This window comes from Callospermophilus lateralis, chromosome 1, assembly GCF_048772815.1.
Source record: "Callospermophilus lateralis isolate mCalLat2 chromosome 1, mCalLat2.hap1, whole genome shotgun sequence".
In the NCBI taxonomy this organism is placed as follows: domain Eukaryota; kingdom Metazoa; phylum Chordata; class Mammalia; order Rodentia; family Sciuridae; genus Callospermophilus; species Callospermophilus lateralis.
The window spans coordinates 9068343-9083977 of record NC_135305.1 but is presented as its reverse complement, the minus strand read 5'-3'; the positions used below and the strand labels follow the sequence as shown (position 1 = coordinate 9083977).

General features: G+C 42.0%; 1 protein-coding gene across 1 annotated transcript in view; it reads left to right on the top strand.

Annotated features, from left to right (window-relative positions):
* The window catches only part of Cntnap2 (contactin associated protein 2), a 1322317-nt gene that overhangs the window by 664848 nt on the left and 641834 nt on the right, over positions 1 to 15635 (top strand). The window contains exon 13 of the mRNA XM_076852920.2: positions 8651 to 8851. Within this exon, the coding sequence (XP_076709035.2) occupies positions 8651 to 8851 (201 nt within the window). The remainder of the gene's footprint in view (positions 1 to 8650; positions 8852 to 15635) is intronic.

The window sequence follows — 15635 nt, the reverse complement described above, 5'->3', positions numbered from 1 at the left end:
ATTAGAAATTTCTTATAGTTAATACCAACTCTAATTAAAATAAAGTTTGCATGTATATAGATTTGGCTCCAACTGTTTGAAAATTTGTTTCCTCATTCTAATTGTTTATGCCTGTAGCCAGACTACTTGGTCACAATTTTCATAGGTCAATTTTTTTCTTAAAGAAGGTTTTAGCTACTCTTGGATCTTGGTCTTTCACACCCATTTTTGGATCACTTGCTCAGTTTCATTGATATACAAACTAATTAATGTGGATTTTGACTAGAAATACATTTAATTTATAGGCTAATTTAAAATATATATTTAATATATTAATATATATTAATATATATAATCTTTCTGAAATCTTTCAAATCATGAATCTAGATTACTTCTTCATCTATGTGACTCTTGTTTAATAATATTTGACAAAGTTTCAAATTTCACTCCATAAAGATCTTACATATATTTTGGATGATTCCATTTTATGAATTATACCTTAAAATGTATTTCCTCTTTATTGGTTATAGAATTATGATTGATGTTTCTATATTGTGTTGAACAATTTTTATCAGTTTTTCTAGTAGTCTTGAAAATTTATCAACTCTATTTAATTCAATTGCTAAAATTATTAGCACTACTACTGCTTTTATTTATTTATTTATTTATTTATTTATTCATTTATTTATTTAATTGTCATGGCTAAGCCCCAGTAAACACTGAATGAAACTGGTGGTTATAAGCATGTCCTTTTTCTGATGAAAGCAAAAAATTCTATTTCAAGACTAATTGTTTGAACTTTTTACTTTATTCAATTATTTTTGGGGATACCAAGGATTGAACTCATGGGCACTTGACCACTGAGCCACATCCCCAGACCTGTTTTGTGTTTTATTTAGAGACAGGGTCCCACTGAGTTGTTTAGTGCCTCACCATTGTGGAGGCTGGCTTTGAACTCAGGATCCTCCTATCTCAGCCTCCTGAGCTCCTGGCATTACAGGCATGTGCTACCACACCAGGCTTTATTCAGTATTTTTTATTCCCAAGTGTGCCATTGTATTAATAGATTGCATTAGGTTTTTTTTAATCATTAAACTATTTTTGTATTTCTAACATAAACCAAACTTTTATAATCCAAGTTTCTAAAAATAAGAGTTTAGTAAGATATAATGTATTTGTCTTTTGTGATAATCTTAACACAACATACCCACAGCAGTGGAATATAAGTTCAACAAACCACAGTGCTGTTCTCTTGTAAAGCTATAATTCATGCGCTTATATATAACACATTTTTACTGGTTAATCAATAAATTATCATCTTAAATTTAAAACACAGTCCAGGCATGGTAGTGCATGGCTGTAATCCCAGCAACTCTGAAGGCTGAGGCAGGAGGATTGTGAGTTTGAGGCCAATAAGTTAGCAAGACCCTGTCTAAAAAATAATAAATAAATAAAATAAAAGGAATAGGCATGTAGCTTAGTGGTAAAGAGCCCCTGGATTCAATCTCCAGTCTTAAAAAAAAAAAGCAAAAAACTTAATCTACCTCATGTCTATTCCCTGTCTCTTGAAATTTATCTGTGTGGATTTCTCTGATTTCATTTCCACCTATCAGTGACCTAGTCTTGGCCTACTTTTCGGCTTTTTCTATCCATCCACAATCTTTCCCATATTAGTAAATGGCACCATCTTTTTCCCAGAGAAATGTTCAGAATTCCCACAATAATCTCGTCTTACTTTTTTCCTGACGAGGCTCATCTCAAGTATCCCCGAGTCTCGCTGGATCTGTCTTGAAGTCATACTCCTGACTCTGTTTCTCACCCCCTCCACTGCTGCCTTTCAAAGTCCCAGGGATCATCACGTTCCCCTATAAACAGATTTTGCTTCAAATGTTTTCATCCAAGAGACCTTGGCTCCCTTAACAGCTAAGGCCAAGTTCAGAGTCCACCCATGCTGCGGAGTTGCTGCTGCATCTGGGCCCTGTCTTTCTGTCTCCGTCATTTCCTGCTCTTTGCTCTCTTCATTTCACTCCTGCCAAATCAACCTGCCGGGTTATTCCTGCCTGGGGCTTTGCCTCTGCTCCTAGTTCAGCCTGGGCATTCCTCCCTTTGATTTTCGAATCATTCTAGAATTTGCTCAGATATCACCTTCCCTGAGAGGGCTCTTCTCACCAATCTACTTGGAATCATCCTTCTCTCTCTTCACTCTGTTTCCTTTACCAAGCTTAAGTCGAGGATTCAAGTGAACCCTTAGTTACGTGCTGGCTCACCTGTGTGCCTCGCCTCCCACGTTTAGCTATTAGATTGCAGACTGTGTAGGATGAAGAACGCCTTATCTGGCTTCACGCAATAGCTTCCAAACTCAGACAAATGGCAGGCATATTATGAGCAGTTAAATATATCTTTCCAATAAGTGATAGTAAATAAGTAATATTAAAGATGTTCTTGTGTTTAAAGAAATCATTTTTAAAACATGAATTAATCTTTCATTGGTTTTTAATACTCACACCTATGGCCAAGCACTAAGCCTTTCAATCCAGGCACAGTCGCATTGAGTTGATGATCTTACATCCTTCACTGTTCCAAATCCTTCCGTTTCCCTTGTTTCCATTGACTACATTCCTCTTGTCTCCGAGGGGTTTGGCGTGAACAGTGCTTGACAGACTTGACCAGTGCCTCTTGCCGTCTTCTCTCCCTTCACGGCTCTGCCCCATTCACTTATCTGATCCACCAGGCCGCTCGTGGCTTTCTAGAACTGGGTTAGATGGACTCTCCATATGGACCAGGGTATTTTCCACACCACATTTTAGTAATTTGTTGGTATTTGTAATTCTGAGCTTTACGTCCTCTCACCTCCACGGGACCATGAGATCATTGAGAGTAGAACCTCAAATCTTATTCTCTTGGTGTCCCCAGAGCCCACCATACCTCTGGAACAGTCCAGGAACCCAATAAAGGGTGTGTGAACGCATTCATGGTGGAACTATGTTACCAGTAGGTGGCACTGCCCTGTTTGTAAGAGGTTAACACTGTCCTCATTTATAGCAGTACTGTTGGAAGGCTCAAAGGGTCTCTATATGTTCACCTTTCTCCCTTGACCCCAAAAGGAAAACAATTAATGCAGCATTATGGGAAAGACAAGAAAAAGTCTGTTATGTCCCCAATCATAATGTCATTGGCTGTAATAAAATCCAGAATTAGGGAAAATACATCTACATTTTGTCACTGAATCTTAGTGTTCATCTGGGCAAGTCACTTACCTCTTCTGAGACTTGGCTTTTTCTTGTAGAATAGAAGAGTCAAGTGGATGCTCTCAAAGATGACATTGTTCTGTTGCTATTTAATATTCAAAAGTTTTCACCTAGGAACCTGGCTTCTTCTCAGTGACATTTTTGTTCCCTTCTTTTATGCTATATATTCCAACAAGACTGCAAAACTTTCAGTCCGAAGAAAGCAACTTTGAATGATGCTGTAGGGTTTAACGGGAGATCCTTGCTCTTTTCTTTCTCGTAGTTGATGTTCAAATATAGTTTGGCTGAATCAGGATAATGGCCATTAAGACTTTTATGCCCAAAGGAAATAGAAAGAGTTAGTGGGATACAGTTTGTAAAATAGAGAAAAAATGTAAAGATTGAAAATTGAATTTGCTAGCTTTATCCAGCCAGCCAAGGCTTACGTGCAATATTGAAAATCGTAAGCAAAGCTTATGTTATGGCTTACTTCCTGTTGGTTTGCTCTAACAGTAAGAGACTCAAAGTCATCCCTGCAGTGTAACTATAATAAGGGATACAGAGTTATTATGGTTTGGATCTGGAATGTCCCCAAAGATCCTTGTGTTAAAGACTTGTGCTCCAGAATGCTGCTATTGGAGGTGATACAACCTTTAAGAGATAGGGCCTACTAGGAGAAAGTTAGGGACCATGCCCTTGCGGGGGTATCCTTGAAGTGGATTGTGGGATGCTAATCTCCTCTTTCTTTCTCTCTTTTATCCTAGCTGTGAGGTAAGCAGTTCCCTTCACCACACACTCCCTGACATGATATGCATCCTCACTTCAGATCCAAAGCAATGAGGCCAATTGGTCATGGACTAAACCTTCCAAAACCCTGAGCCCAGGCTAAATCTTTTATCTTTATAAGTTTGTTAACTCAGTAATTTTGTTATAGTAACAGAAAGCTGGCTAAAACATTAGCTAAGGAATTTGGAGTATATGTTATATTATGCACACAACCAGTCTAAGAAGTTTTATACATCATTTTAAATTTAGGTAGTTGATATAAATATCCCCTCTTTCTAAATATCTTTTCAAAGAAAATATTAATGAAGATAGTGGAAGTGTTCAGAGTAAAGAATTAGGTTCAGTTAGCAAGATGCTGTGATTTGAAAAGTAAAATAACTTTTAGCTATATATTCAGGAGTATAGAACACATAAAATATGTCCAATTATACTCAGCTCAGGTTGGACTTCTGTTAAAGTATACTTTATATACTATATATTCATGTGAATTCCGATTGTATGTGGAATGGCGGAAGGAGGCAGAGCACAAGTGTGCACGTAATTAAGGGAGAGGTGCTCTTCTGGGAGGAATTATTCTTTGTTCCCTGGTCATTTCCTGCCTTGAGCTATCCCTGGTCACAACTCCAGCCAGGTAAGGAATTATGTTCTCATGAAGTAAACCACTTGAGATTTATAAACAGGATGAGGATGCGGGGTCACTGGCAACAGAGAAAGCCTCCTAATGTCGTCATTACCAAGGTATTTGACCTTTAGGACCCACTGTGGCCAAGGACGTGGACATGTATCCATGGCACGTTCCCCATGCCCTAGTGTTTGAAATGTTTCATTAAACCTGCTGTATTCCCCACAAAGCACAATATGATGACTATAAAATGTATGATTTCAAGATGAAAGAAGAAACACTAAGTTCTCAATAATCACAAAGGGCATTTTCAGAACACAGGGATCCAAAACAGTGTTTGCAGAGGAAGCACCATTTTATCAGGGGCTTCTTCATAAAAATGAAATGTAGACGTTTGGAACTTGCCATAGGCAGTAGTTTTTATTTACATTGTGCACATAGATTATAATATACACAATGAGTGTCCACCTTGAATAAGGGAATTAATGATTCCACTTATGATACGAGCAAAGGAAAATCTACAGTGTAAATGCCTTTTCTCTTCATGTGCCAGCCGTGAAGTGAGTGGCTTTGCATGACCAAGTGCTCCTATCATCTTGTGCCTCCATAGGCCCAAAGCAATGGGGCCGACTAATCATGGACATAAATCTCTAGAACTGGGAGCCAAAACAAACCTTTTCATTTTATAAGTTGATGATCTCAGGTATGTGTTACAGTACAGAAAGCTGACAAACTCACTTGTCTTCGGGAATACTGGTTTGTGTATGTTAGAAAGTTTTTTTATGACTCTTGAAAGAAGTCAGGTTAAAAATGTAGTCCATCATGAGTTAAGGAAAGAGATTCTGGGCTGCTGCTAGAGAACAAGGCTCTCCATGGGGATTGGTTAAAAAAAGAACGAAAAGTAGTGCCAGAGACTGGAGAGTTCTGTGCCACAGGCTGCGTATAGCCAAAAAGAGATAAAACTAACCTAATGGATACAGCTCTAATTTGGTGAAGGTAAATCTGCAGACCTGGGGCTAAAGAGATTCAGTTGTTGGAGTCACAAATGGCGAGAAAAAAACTAGTGTGGGGAGCAGCTCTCTGGCTGTCGGTGGACCCAAAGAAAGCCTTCTAACCAGGCAAAAGTAAGTGCCCCGCAGAGGTACCTTCCTGGGGGGGGGGGGGCGCCATCACTGAGCTTGTTTTAGCTGATTCCAGCAAATAAGTGAGACTATAGCCCAGAGGCATGTTGTCAGGCAGAGGGGGAACAGGCCTTGGAGAAGGGCGGGGCTCTCCATCTCTCAGGGCCCTTGTGGCTGAACCACAACTGGAGCCAGCAGGACTTTGAACAGTTCCCAGCAACTGGGTTCTATTCACTTTTTGCTGATTTGTTCTCTTTAACTCGTACTTTCTTGTAGACCTGCTCTGAGCCACACCCCCACCCCACCTTTGCATGTAGGGAGAGTGAAAAGGGGTTAATTAAATATGCGCTGTCAGGTGGGTGAATGCTAGGGAGGAGCATGTGGCAGGGGAAAAGACCAGAGAAGGAGGGGGCTCTGCGGTGTCCAGGCCCAGGAGACTGAAGGGGGAGCTCCCGACATCCTGGAGGAAGGGCCCAGGTCACTGGGGCTACCGGATAAACATGGAAGAGTGGGTGGAGAAGGGAGAAGGACAGGATGGGAGGAGGGTTTTGGGGGTGCAGGGGCAGGAAGCAGGTGACTGGTGACAGGTCACAGTAGTAATGAAGGGAGAGGCAAAGGCTTTATCCAGAGCAGTGGTGGAGAGGCTGGGGGCAGATTGTAAATCTCTGGACTCAGATTCTGAATACTGTGTCCCTCCTTATCTATAGTTTCACTTCATACATTTTCAGTGGCCCAAAAATATTAAATGAAAAGAATCCCAAAATGAAAAATTCATGATTTTTAAAGTGCTTGCTATTCTGAGTAGTATGGTAAAATCTTGTTCCGCCCTGCTCCATCCCTCCTGAGATGAGACTTATTGCTTTGTCCACTGTTTCCACTCTCTATATGCTACTCACCCATTAGCTGTCAGTCACTGTTGTGGTATCACAGTGCTTGTGTTGAAGTAACTCTTATTTTACTTAATAACAAGCACAAGAAGAGTGGAGCTGGCAATTATATAAGAGCGCATATCCAAGGAGGGAGCACCTGACATATTGGAAGATGAAGGAGGTCATTGTGGAGGGAGTGGGGGTGGTAGGCTACGAGGGGAGAGAAGTGAGGAGAGAAGAGAGGTGAAGGAAAGCAGGTTGTGGGATGACAGTATGTTGGTTGTCGTACTTGTTCTATTTTATTATCAGCTATTATTGCTAATATATCACCATGCCTGATTTATAAAACAAAGATCTTGGTAGGTATGTATATATAGGATAAGACACAGTACATGTAGGGTCGGTTCTCTGTGGTTTCAGGCACTTGCTAGGGTTCTTCAAACATATGACCCATGTATGGACTGAAGGAAGAGCAGACAGGGTTTGCAAGCCGCTTGCTGATGTAGCCAGGAGTCAGTGGTGCTTCTAGGGTTTCTTCCTGGGAAACCGGAAGATTGGAGCCGCCATTTGCTGAAATGGAGACACCTTGAGGGGGAGAACTGAGGAAGGGACTGACCCACAGCGCACTCTCACCTTAGCTCTTCCTCACGCCCTTCCCCCTTCCTCTGTGATTTGTAATTCAAGGACACTGGATTGATCTACAGAGTTCACAGAGCCCTTCTCCAGTCAGGCTCCCATCCTCCCTGTTTCTGGGAATCTGCAGGTGGTTCCGGAAGCTCAGCTACATCCTTGCTAGGTCTTGTTGCACTACGTGCTGTCAGCCGTGGATACCCCTTGAGAGGCACAGACCAGCCATTAGCAATCATTACTTAGATCCTACAAACTTGGAAGTTACCAAATGATGATATTCCCATTGTATTATTTAGTATTCTTTTGTGAACTGAAATATTTCCATAAAGAGAATACTTACATTACAGTTCATACAGGAACCAGAGGCTGTTAGGGTCTGTAAACAAGTCAAGATGGCGCATGCATCTTGCCGGAGGGAGTGGTTTGTAAAGTAATGCCAGCGAGCCATTAAGTGTGGAGATTCCTTATTGGTTGACTGCTGTATCTAGTTTATGTTAATTAAGATAAACTGTGTGTAATGTATATATACCCCTCCTGTCCTACAATAAACGGCTCCCACTCCTGCAGTATCAATCTACACAAGTTTCTCGTCACCCCCCCGGTTATTTTGCCCAGCCAGCCGGGCTGCGGCAAGAGGCCAATTGCTTCATTCTTCGCCTATATGGACCAATAGTCAAAATGATTGGTTAAATGACATCTCACAACGTTAAACATTTTTCTTACATTTTAATTAATTCATGGTCTTAATTATGTTTGATACCTTTTAATCCATTGTAGGAAATTCTTATTGATGTCAGAATTCTCCCTTCCCTGGTTCTGGGCTTCTTGGAGCAGCCTGTCAGCTTGCTTCTGATATGGTGGCATGACCTGTCTCCCTTTCACCACGTACATTTTCAGCCCTGAACTCAGCCATTTCTCCAGAGATCCTAGTCTTCTCCAACTGGAAATTGGTGTTTAGCGATGACAGTTTGGTGCTTGTTCCAGAGCTTTTCAAGGATGCATTTAGGACATATGTCTACATATTTAAAATATGATATTTTGTTAGGTTCGCAGCCATCCTCCTAATTAAAACCCAAATGTATCGAGAGTTTTTATTTGACTTTACCTCATACCTGCTGCTGCTTTTCTCACTCTTGAAGTGTTCAGGGTCCATAATGCTGAGATAATTGCTCACTTGCTTGATTCCACATGTGCAGAGCTTTTGGTGACAGATCAATGCAGTGTCTAATTTTGCCTGAAAGGTCAGTGTGAAAAGAACATCTGTCGATAAGATGAAGACGCATATTCTGATTAGAGCGAACTGCACGTAGGGAGACCAGTGTCTGAGGAGGGCGATGTAACTTAGTTATTTTCCGACACTTGAATTAGCCTTTCCCTACGAATGTTTTACTGATGTGGTCATTTCTCTGCCCACAGAGGACAAGGTGTGGACCATAGTGTCTCACGACTTGCAGATGCAGACGACGGTGGTAGGCTACAACCCAGAAAAGTACTCGGTGACACAGCTCATCTACAGCGCCTCCATGGATCAGATCAGCGCCATCACCAGCAGCGCCGAGTACTGTGAGCAGTACGTCTCCTACTTCTGCAAGATGTCCAGGCTGTTGAACACCCCAGGTAGGCCGAGAGCCGAGTGTCGCTTTAATTACCATCTCAGCTGGTGTTTGGAATGGCCTCAACAGGCCAACAGGTGGAGTGTATTATCTTAGGGTCCAGCTTTCAACGTGCAGGTGGCTGTAAATAAGTAAAATATAATCACTCGGATTGTTTTCTGAAAACGGAAGCTAAGAATGTAGGATTTTTAAAGAAATTTTAATGTCTTTAGGTTTGTAGATTTTTTGGAATTTTCTGTGTCTGTGTGTATGTGAGGCTGCATCTAGTGCTTAATTATCAGCTGTTGCTTTGGGCGAAAAGTTTGTCAGAGCTCCTTTTGAACTTTCAAGTCATTCCCTTTGAGTTCTTCAGGTGTCTTTAGTGTAGAGATGAAAGCCTTCCAAGGGAGCCACATAGAGAACAGCCGTCGGGTTTACAGCCCTTTGTAGTCTCCGGTCATTTAAGAGTGTCTGTTGGTCTCAAGGAGTCGAGACTCGATTTTTTTCTTGATAGCCTACCTTGAGCCATGCAGTAGTGTGTGTGTACCTGCAAACACCGTGCCTGCATAAGACTGTTTGGGGTTGTAGGAAAAAAAAAAAAAAAGGTCCCAAGGGATACCATGGAGACAGCCTACCTGCAAGAAGGGACCATGTGCTTTGGAGGTCTTGGCACTAAACCCAAGATGTGAACAGAAAACCGATCCTTTGGCTTAGAACATAGCAGAGTGGAAATAAGCATGTGTTTTGAGTTAAAGAAGTCTGTCTTTATAATCTGCAACCTTCCCATTTTCCATGTATGTGACTCTAGTTAACTCTTTTCTAAAAAAAATTTTACTTAATTTATAGGCAAAAGTTGTATATATTTATCATGTGCATGTTTTGAAATATGTATACAGTATGGAATGGATTAATAAAGCTAATTAGCATATTGTTGCTTATCTTTTTTTTTTTGTGGTGAGAACACCTAAATTCTATTCTCTTAGCATTTTTCAAGAACACAACACATTGTTATTACTTAGAGTCGTCTTGTGTACAATAGATCTCTTGATATTAAGCCTGTTTCCAGTGTCTTTTTCTGTCAAGCACAGAACATAATGCCTATTGCGGGGGAACTGGGAGAACTCAATGGGGTAATACATGAAGCATTTATAGGGTCTGAGGCATTTAAGGACAAAAGTAGCAAATGGTATATTGATTCCTGAAAAATATTATGGAACTTTGGAAATGACATTGTGCTATGCTAGAGGTCAGTGGGCAATGTGTTGCCCCAAAGTGGTACTGGGTTTGGAGCCAATGTTGTTGGGAGTAGCTCACAGAAAAAGAGTTGGAACCAAAATGGTGGGTGTCACACTGGGAACACTGAATGCTTCCCACGTGAAAAGTCTTGTGGTGCAATTAAGACAGCATATCCTGTGGACCCTAAGAAACCCTATAAAATATGAAAATCATTGATTCAGAACATGTGCCCTTGTTTGGAGAAGAGCTGTGTATGGCTGGGCTGTTGAGGAAATGCGTCCTTAAAGGGGCAGAAGGCAATTATGGGTTGGCGGCAGAGGGTGAGCAAACGTCTGGAAGCCAGCCTGAGTGATGTGAGTGAGCCTTCAGGTCCTGCTGAGAAGTTTAGCCAAAGAGAGTCGATGAGGAAAGTGCAACAGGAAAAAAGGCCACGGTGGGAGTCAGCGTAGGTGTGGAGGGAAGTGTGTGCTGAGGGGTGAGACTTGATCCTGGAGGCCGGGGTGTCTCAGACCTCCAAGGGCACAAGAAAAACCTGCAGGTTGGGACTCGGTGGAGCTGAGATGGGGCTTGGGAATTTGCATTAGTGATGGGTGCCATGGACTCCCTGGCCTCCCCCAGGAGTCATATGTGGAAGCCCAGACCCCTAGAAGGACTGTCTTGGGAGACAGGGCTTTTAGGAAGTAATCAGGTGGATTGGGGTCCTAATGGTGGGGTTCTAATCCAGTGGGATTGGTGGCCTTAAAAGAAGACTCCATAGAGAGAGAATGCTCTCTCTGTTCTCCTTCTTTGCCCTGTAAGGACAGAACAAGAAGGAGGCCTCCTGTAAGCCAGGATGGGAGCCCCCACCAGAAACTGAACCCACCGGCAATGTGATCCTACTGTCCTCTCCTCTGGACCTCCGAGAAAATAAATTCTTGCCATTGAAGTCGCCCAGCGCATGATATTCTGTAGGCAGCCAGAGCAGACACACATGGTAACTTGCCCGCAGACCACTCTCTGAAAGCTGCTGGGATGGACGAGGGGGAAAAGTCCCCACCGCTCAGGCGCTGTTTCTGTTGACCTGTCTCAGCCACATCCCAGTGGTGCCAGGGCAGGGGGGTGGGTTGCTCACAGGCCAAAGTGCTCAGAGAGCCGGGAAGTCATGTGACTCATGGGGGGAAGTTTCCAGGAGATCCGAGGCTGCTCCAAGAGGAGTCAGTGAGGCCAGGCCGACGATGGCCCCTCCATCCCTGATGGTGCTTTGCCACGCAGCGGGTCTTCTCTCTTGTGGTGTGTTGTCCACTGACGGCCAGCTGCACCGACCCTCCCTCCCACAGTGCCCTCAAATTCACGCCCCTCCGCACTCAGAGGGGGCCTTCGGGTCAGGCTGCAGGAGCGGTGACATCGTGAGCATTCGCCTGCGTAGTTTGCTTGTATGAGCAGCATCCCCAGGACTCGTGGTCTTGGAGACGTTAAGAAGGTGGCTTTTTACAGACAGCACTCACTTGTCCTCGGTGCCACTGGGATGAGAGAAAGCAGGGTCCTTCAAGGTCATATGTAACTGGGTCTTCCAGTCCAGGATTGCTCCATTCCTTTAAGTCAGATAGGTTTCTGGAAACAAAACAGGAAATTCAGGGACAGTGTGTTTCCGGGTCCCCTTCTCTTTAGTGGTGAAATAGCTTTACTTCCTACAGCATTTTTATTGAATCCTGTTTCTAATGTGGGAAAGACTCGGCCAAGGTCTTTGGAAAACCAGGGGTCTTTACTAAACGGTGTCAGCTTGTCTTCGTGCTGCCCGATGGGTCTCCTCACTGAGGCTCTGTTCGCAGATTCAGTGAATTATTCTTAGTCTGGGATGGGAGCAGGGGTGGAGCGGATTGCTGACCAGAAGAGAGCTTGGTGCCTTCAGCTTTTCCTACTTCTATTAAACTCCAGAGTCAACTTAAGTGTTGCATATTTCTCTAGTGGTTAGAAAGCACAATATGGCATCCAAGTAAGTTCAGCTTCCAGTTGAGGCCCTAGGAGAGCCCAGCTGGGGGGGGGGGGAGCGCAGCTGGGGGGGGGAGCCCAGCTGGAGGGGGGGAGCCCAGCTGGAGGCGGAAAGGTGCTGACCTGCAGAGCTCCTGCTCTCCTGGGTCAGCTCCCTCTCTTCCCTGCTGATACCCAGATGATCTTGCCTCTCGCTTTCAACCACCACCAAGAAGCCTCACGCATCTGTGAAATGCAGGGCTTACAAAGCTTCAGGAAAACGGGGTAAACTTGTTTTAAAGCAATCTGCTGGTTACATTTTCTGACCTAAGGTCTTTCATTCAAAGGATATGTATTTTAATAAATGCTAGCTGATTTGAATAAAATCAAGGATATATAGTTTCATATCATCTTGTCCAACCTTCCGGCAACTGCTTTTCATCAGGAATGTGCATCAGAATGCTCAGTTTTCTTGTTCACGTGCTGATTTTGGGGGGCTGGGCTGGGGCCCTGGAATGGTGCCTTTTAACACACATCTGGGGGTAATTTTGTGCGCCATGATTGGAAAACAAAGCCTTTACTTATGGCTTGAAGTTCTGTCATGTTGGAGTTGAAGGTATTGTTGCTTCCTGTGGGAGAAGATTGAAGGGAATATCAGGGCTTGTCTCACTGACTGAAGTAAATGGCATCATTACCGACTTCAGTTAAACATTGGTATTGATACTATTTTTAATTTGCTTGATAGAACAGTCTTTAAATATTGTCAAGTGAATTCCAGCCCACCCTTCAGACTCATTTTGCACACTTCCAATTTCTCCCTTCTGGGTTGCTCTGTATTAGAACCGCTGACCCAGGAAAGAGAGAGGTTGACCCAGCCAGTCCTTTAGGTTACAGTTCTGTGAACAGATCAAATTAGGAAGGAAGGCAGTTTCATAAAAATCTTTAATTTGTTGTTTTAAGGAGCTAATGTTTGCTGAAATTGACTTTTTCTTACTTCATGGTACCATCCGATTTTAAATATCCATTTAGTCATTCTTAACTAAGACTGAATTATATTGGAACTTCTGTAGAAGTACTTGTGACATCTGTTTGAATACAAAGTATATTCATTATAGACATTGCAATTAAAATGAATATCAAATGAGTTTGTAATGGCTGTGCACTTAAAATGTCATTCTTTATTTTAGGAGCCTCCCTCTCCCTCTGTGGTTCGTGTGGGGCCCGACAGTTATGATATTTATGAAAAGTACATATGAAAGACAGTTGATGTGCATGTGGACCTTATTTTTATCTTGATAAATGTTTGTTTGTATCATACCATTAGGTAGCAAATGTAGAAATACTTATTATTGGTTTCTTAAAACTTTCACAAGGATATAGTATATGGCTTGTAATATTATCTCTATTATTATTACAAATTTAAGAAAGGGCAAAATAATAATGATTTTGCAATTTTGTCATCATATGTATTCTTGCCACGTAGCTATTAATTCACTTGTTCTTAATCAACTTTATAAAAGACACAGAAACGAAACAAACAGAAATAATGTTTTTCCACCTAGAATAGGCTATTTGGAATGAGACATACCAATTTGGGATTGACCAGATTAATTATACACAAATAGAGAAAACTATCCAACATAATTTCAACATGCTTTATATCTATATCCTCAGAAGTGAAAATGTAATAAATTCTGAGCTTCAGAGAGGCAGAAATAACTAAACAATGAAACCTATTTCTAACAAATGCCTTAAAAACTTGAATTTGATCAATTGGATATAGATAAAAAGTTGCTCCGGGCCCTGCTCCACTGGAGTACTAGGCAACACTCCAAATGCTTTTAGATGACCAAAATATTTCTCCATATTTGGACAAGACTTATTAGCTTTCTTGTGTATCTTGGGATGCACTGTCGACACACATTTATTTTACAAATCATATTATACTTTCTAATTAAGAACTTTCACTGAAGTATTTATTCCCCACATATAGAAAGATTTATTTAATTGTGGAGGTACCAAGCTGTTGTGTTTCCTATTTTCCTGACTATATTTAGTGCTGTTTTGTTGGTTTCCAGGGTTTCATTTCTTTTAATTTCTCAATGTAGTGTAGTTCTCATAAGTCAGACTTTTATTGCCTTTTTGGTTGAAAGAAGCCATATAAATTATCCATCCTTTTGGGTAGTTTACTATTAGATTTTGTATCTATTGGAAAGGAGTTATGTTCACAATTTTTGCCTGTAAAGTAAGCTGTGTAAAATTCAATATATTTTGATGATACTGTGCTGTGATTTAGTGGCACCCAAAAGAGACGAAAACACAGCTCTGACATGGTAACTTACAACCTATTTTTAGCAAAAATTTCTAAACTCTGGTGCAGTTATCAAGAAAATGAATTTTCCAAGTTTGTGCTGTGTATTTCAAGACACCAAGATGTTTACCTCTTGAGACAACAGAGATAAAAACCTCAACCTATTCCAACTAAAGATTATTTTCAGTAGATGAAATTTATTGTGACTAATCAATATATTAACCAAAAGATTAATTGTCGATCTAATTATAGGGTCTGACGACCATATTAATGTTGGAAAATGAGCTCCAGCAAGTTCCCCTCCCCGCAACTGGAGTCCACGGGCAGCTCTGTACTGAAAGAGCACAGGGGCAGTTGGGGGAGAGTTGAAGTCACTTCAGTAGAAAGGGTAGGTGTGGAGGAGAGTCCCACCTGGAATATGGGTAGGGGAATCAGCAGATATTTGTAGTGTTTCCTGTGCATCGAGAAGTGTGACCTACGAGCTGAGATGCGAAGGATTCATGCAAGTGGAGTGAGAAAACTGGAAGAGGGGATTCTAGGTTAGAGGTGTCCACGTGTTCGCTGATTCTGAGGTGGAGGTCAAGGAACACAGATCTTGGTTTGAAAGAAGTGAAAGAGGTTGGAATGGCTGGAGGAGAGATCTTGAGGGCAAGAGAGGCAGGAAGGAGACAGGAGGCCAGTCAGAGTCCCCTTGGTTTTCACATGGAGGACTTCCAGCTGAGCGTTCTACCTGCTCCGTGGAGAATGGCAGAGGGCAAGGCCGACATGGCATGAAGTCACCCAGGACAGTGTCACAGGTATGCTGATGACGCTGGATGACTGAGGGATCCACTGGGACTTACATAAGAACAGGGAATTTTTTTTTTTAAATTTTAGATGGAAGAATCAACAGGATTAGTGACTTACATGTGTGATAAAGGAGGCAGCAAGTTCAAGGTGACTCAAGTTTCCTACTTGGAGGAAGAACAGCACTTCTAAGATTCACCTACTAGGGTTGTGAGGAAGGAAGACCTGCAGAGTTGGCCGCTGTGGGGGTCGAAACTGTGAACGAATGACACCAGGGATCCAGCTTTCATGTCTCTTTAGGATGACACCTAGGGTGGACTCCTTTTGCTCGATACCAAAAAAAAAAAAAAAAAAATCACTGCATTAAGTGCTTTCCTTCACTGAAATTTAAACATGCTCAACAACCAAATTGCAATGAAAGGAGTGAGAATATCACCAGAATCCTAGTATTCCACATTCTTGTATGTGTATTGATGAAAGGACAGAGAACATAAAGTCAAGACTGACCAGTCTCAGTGATATAACCACA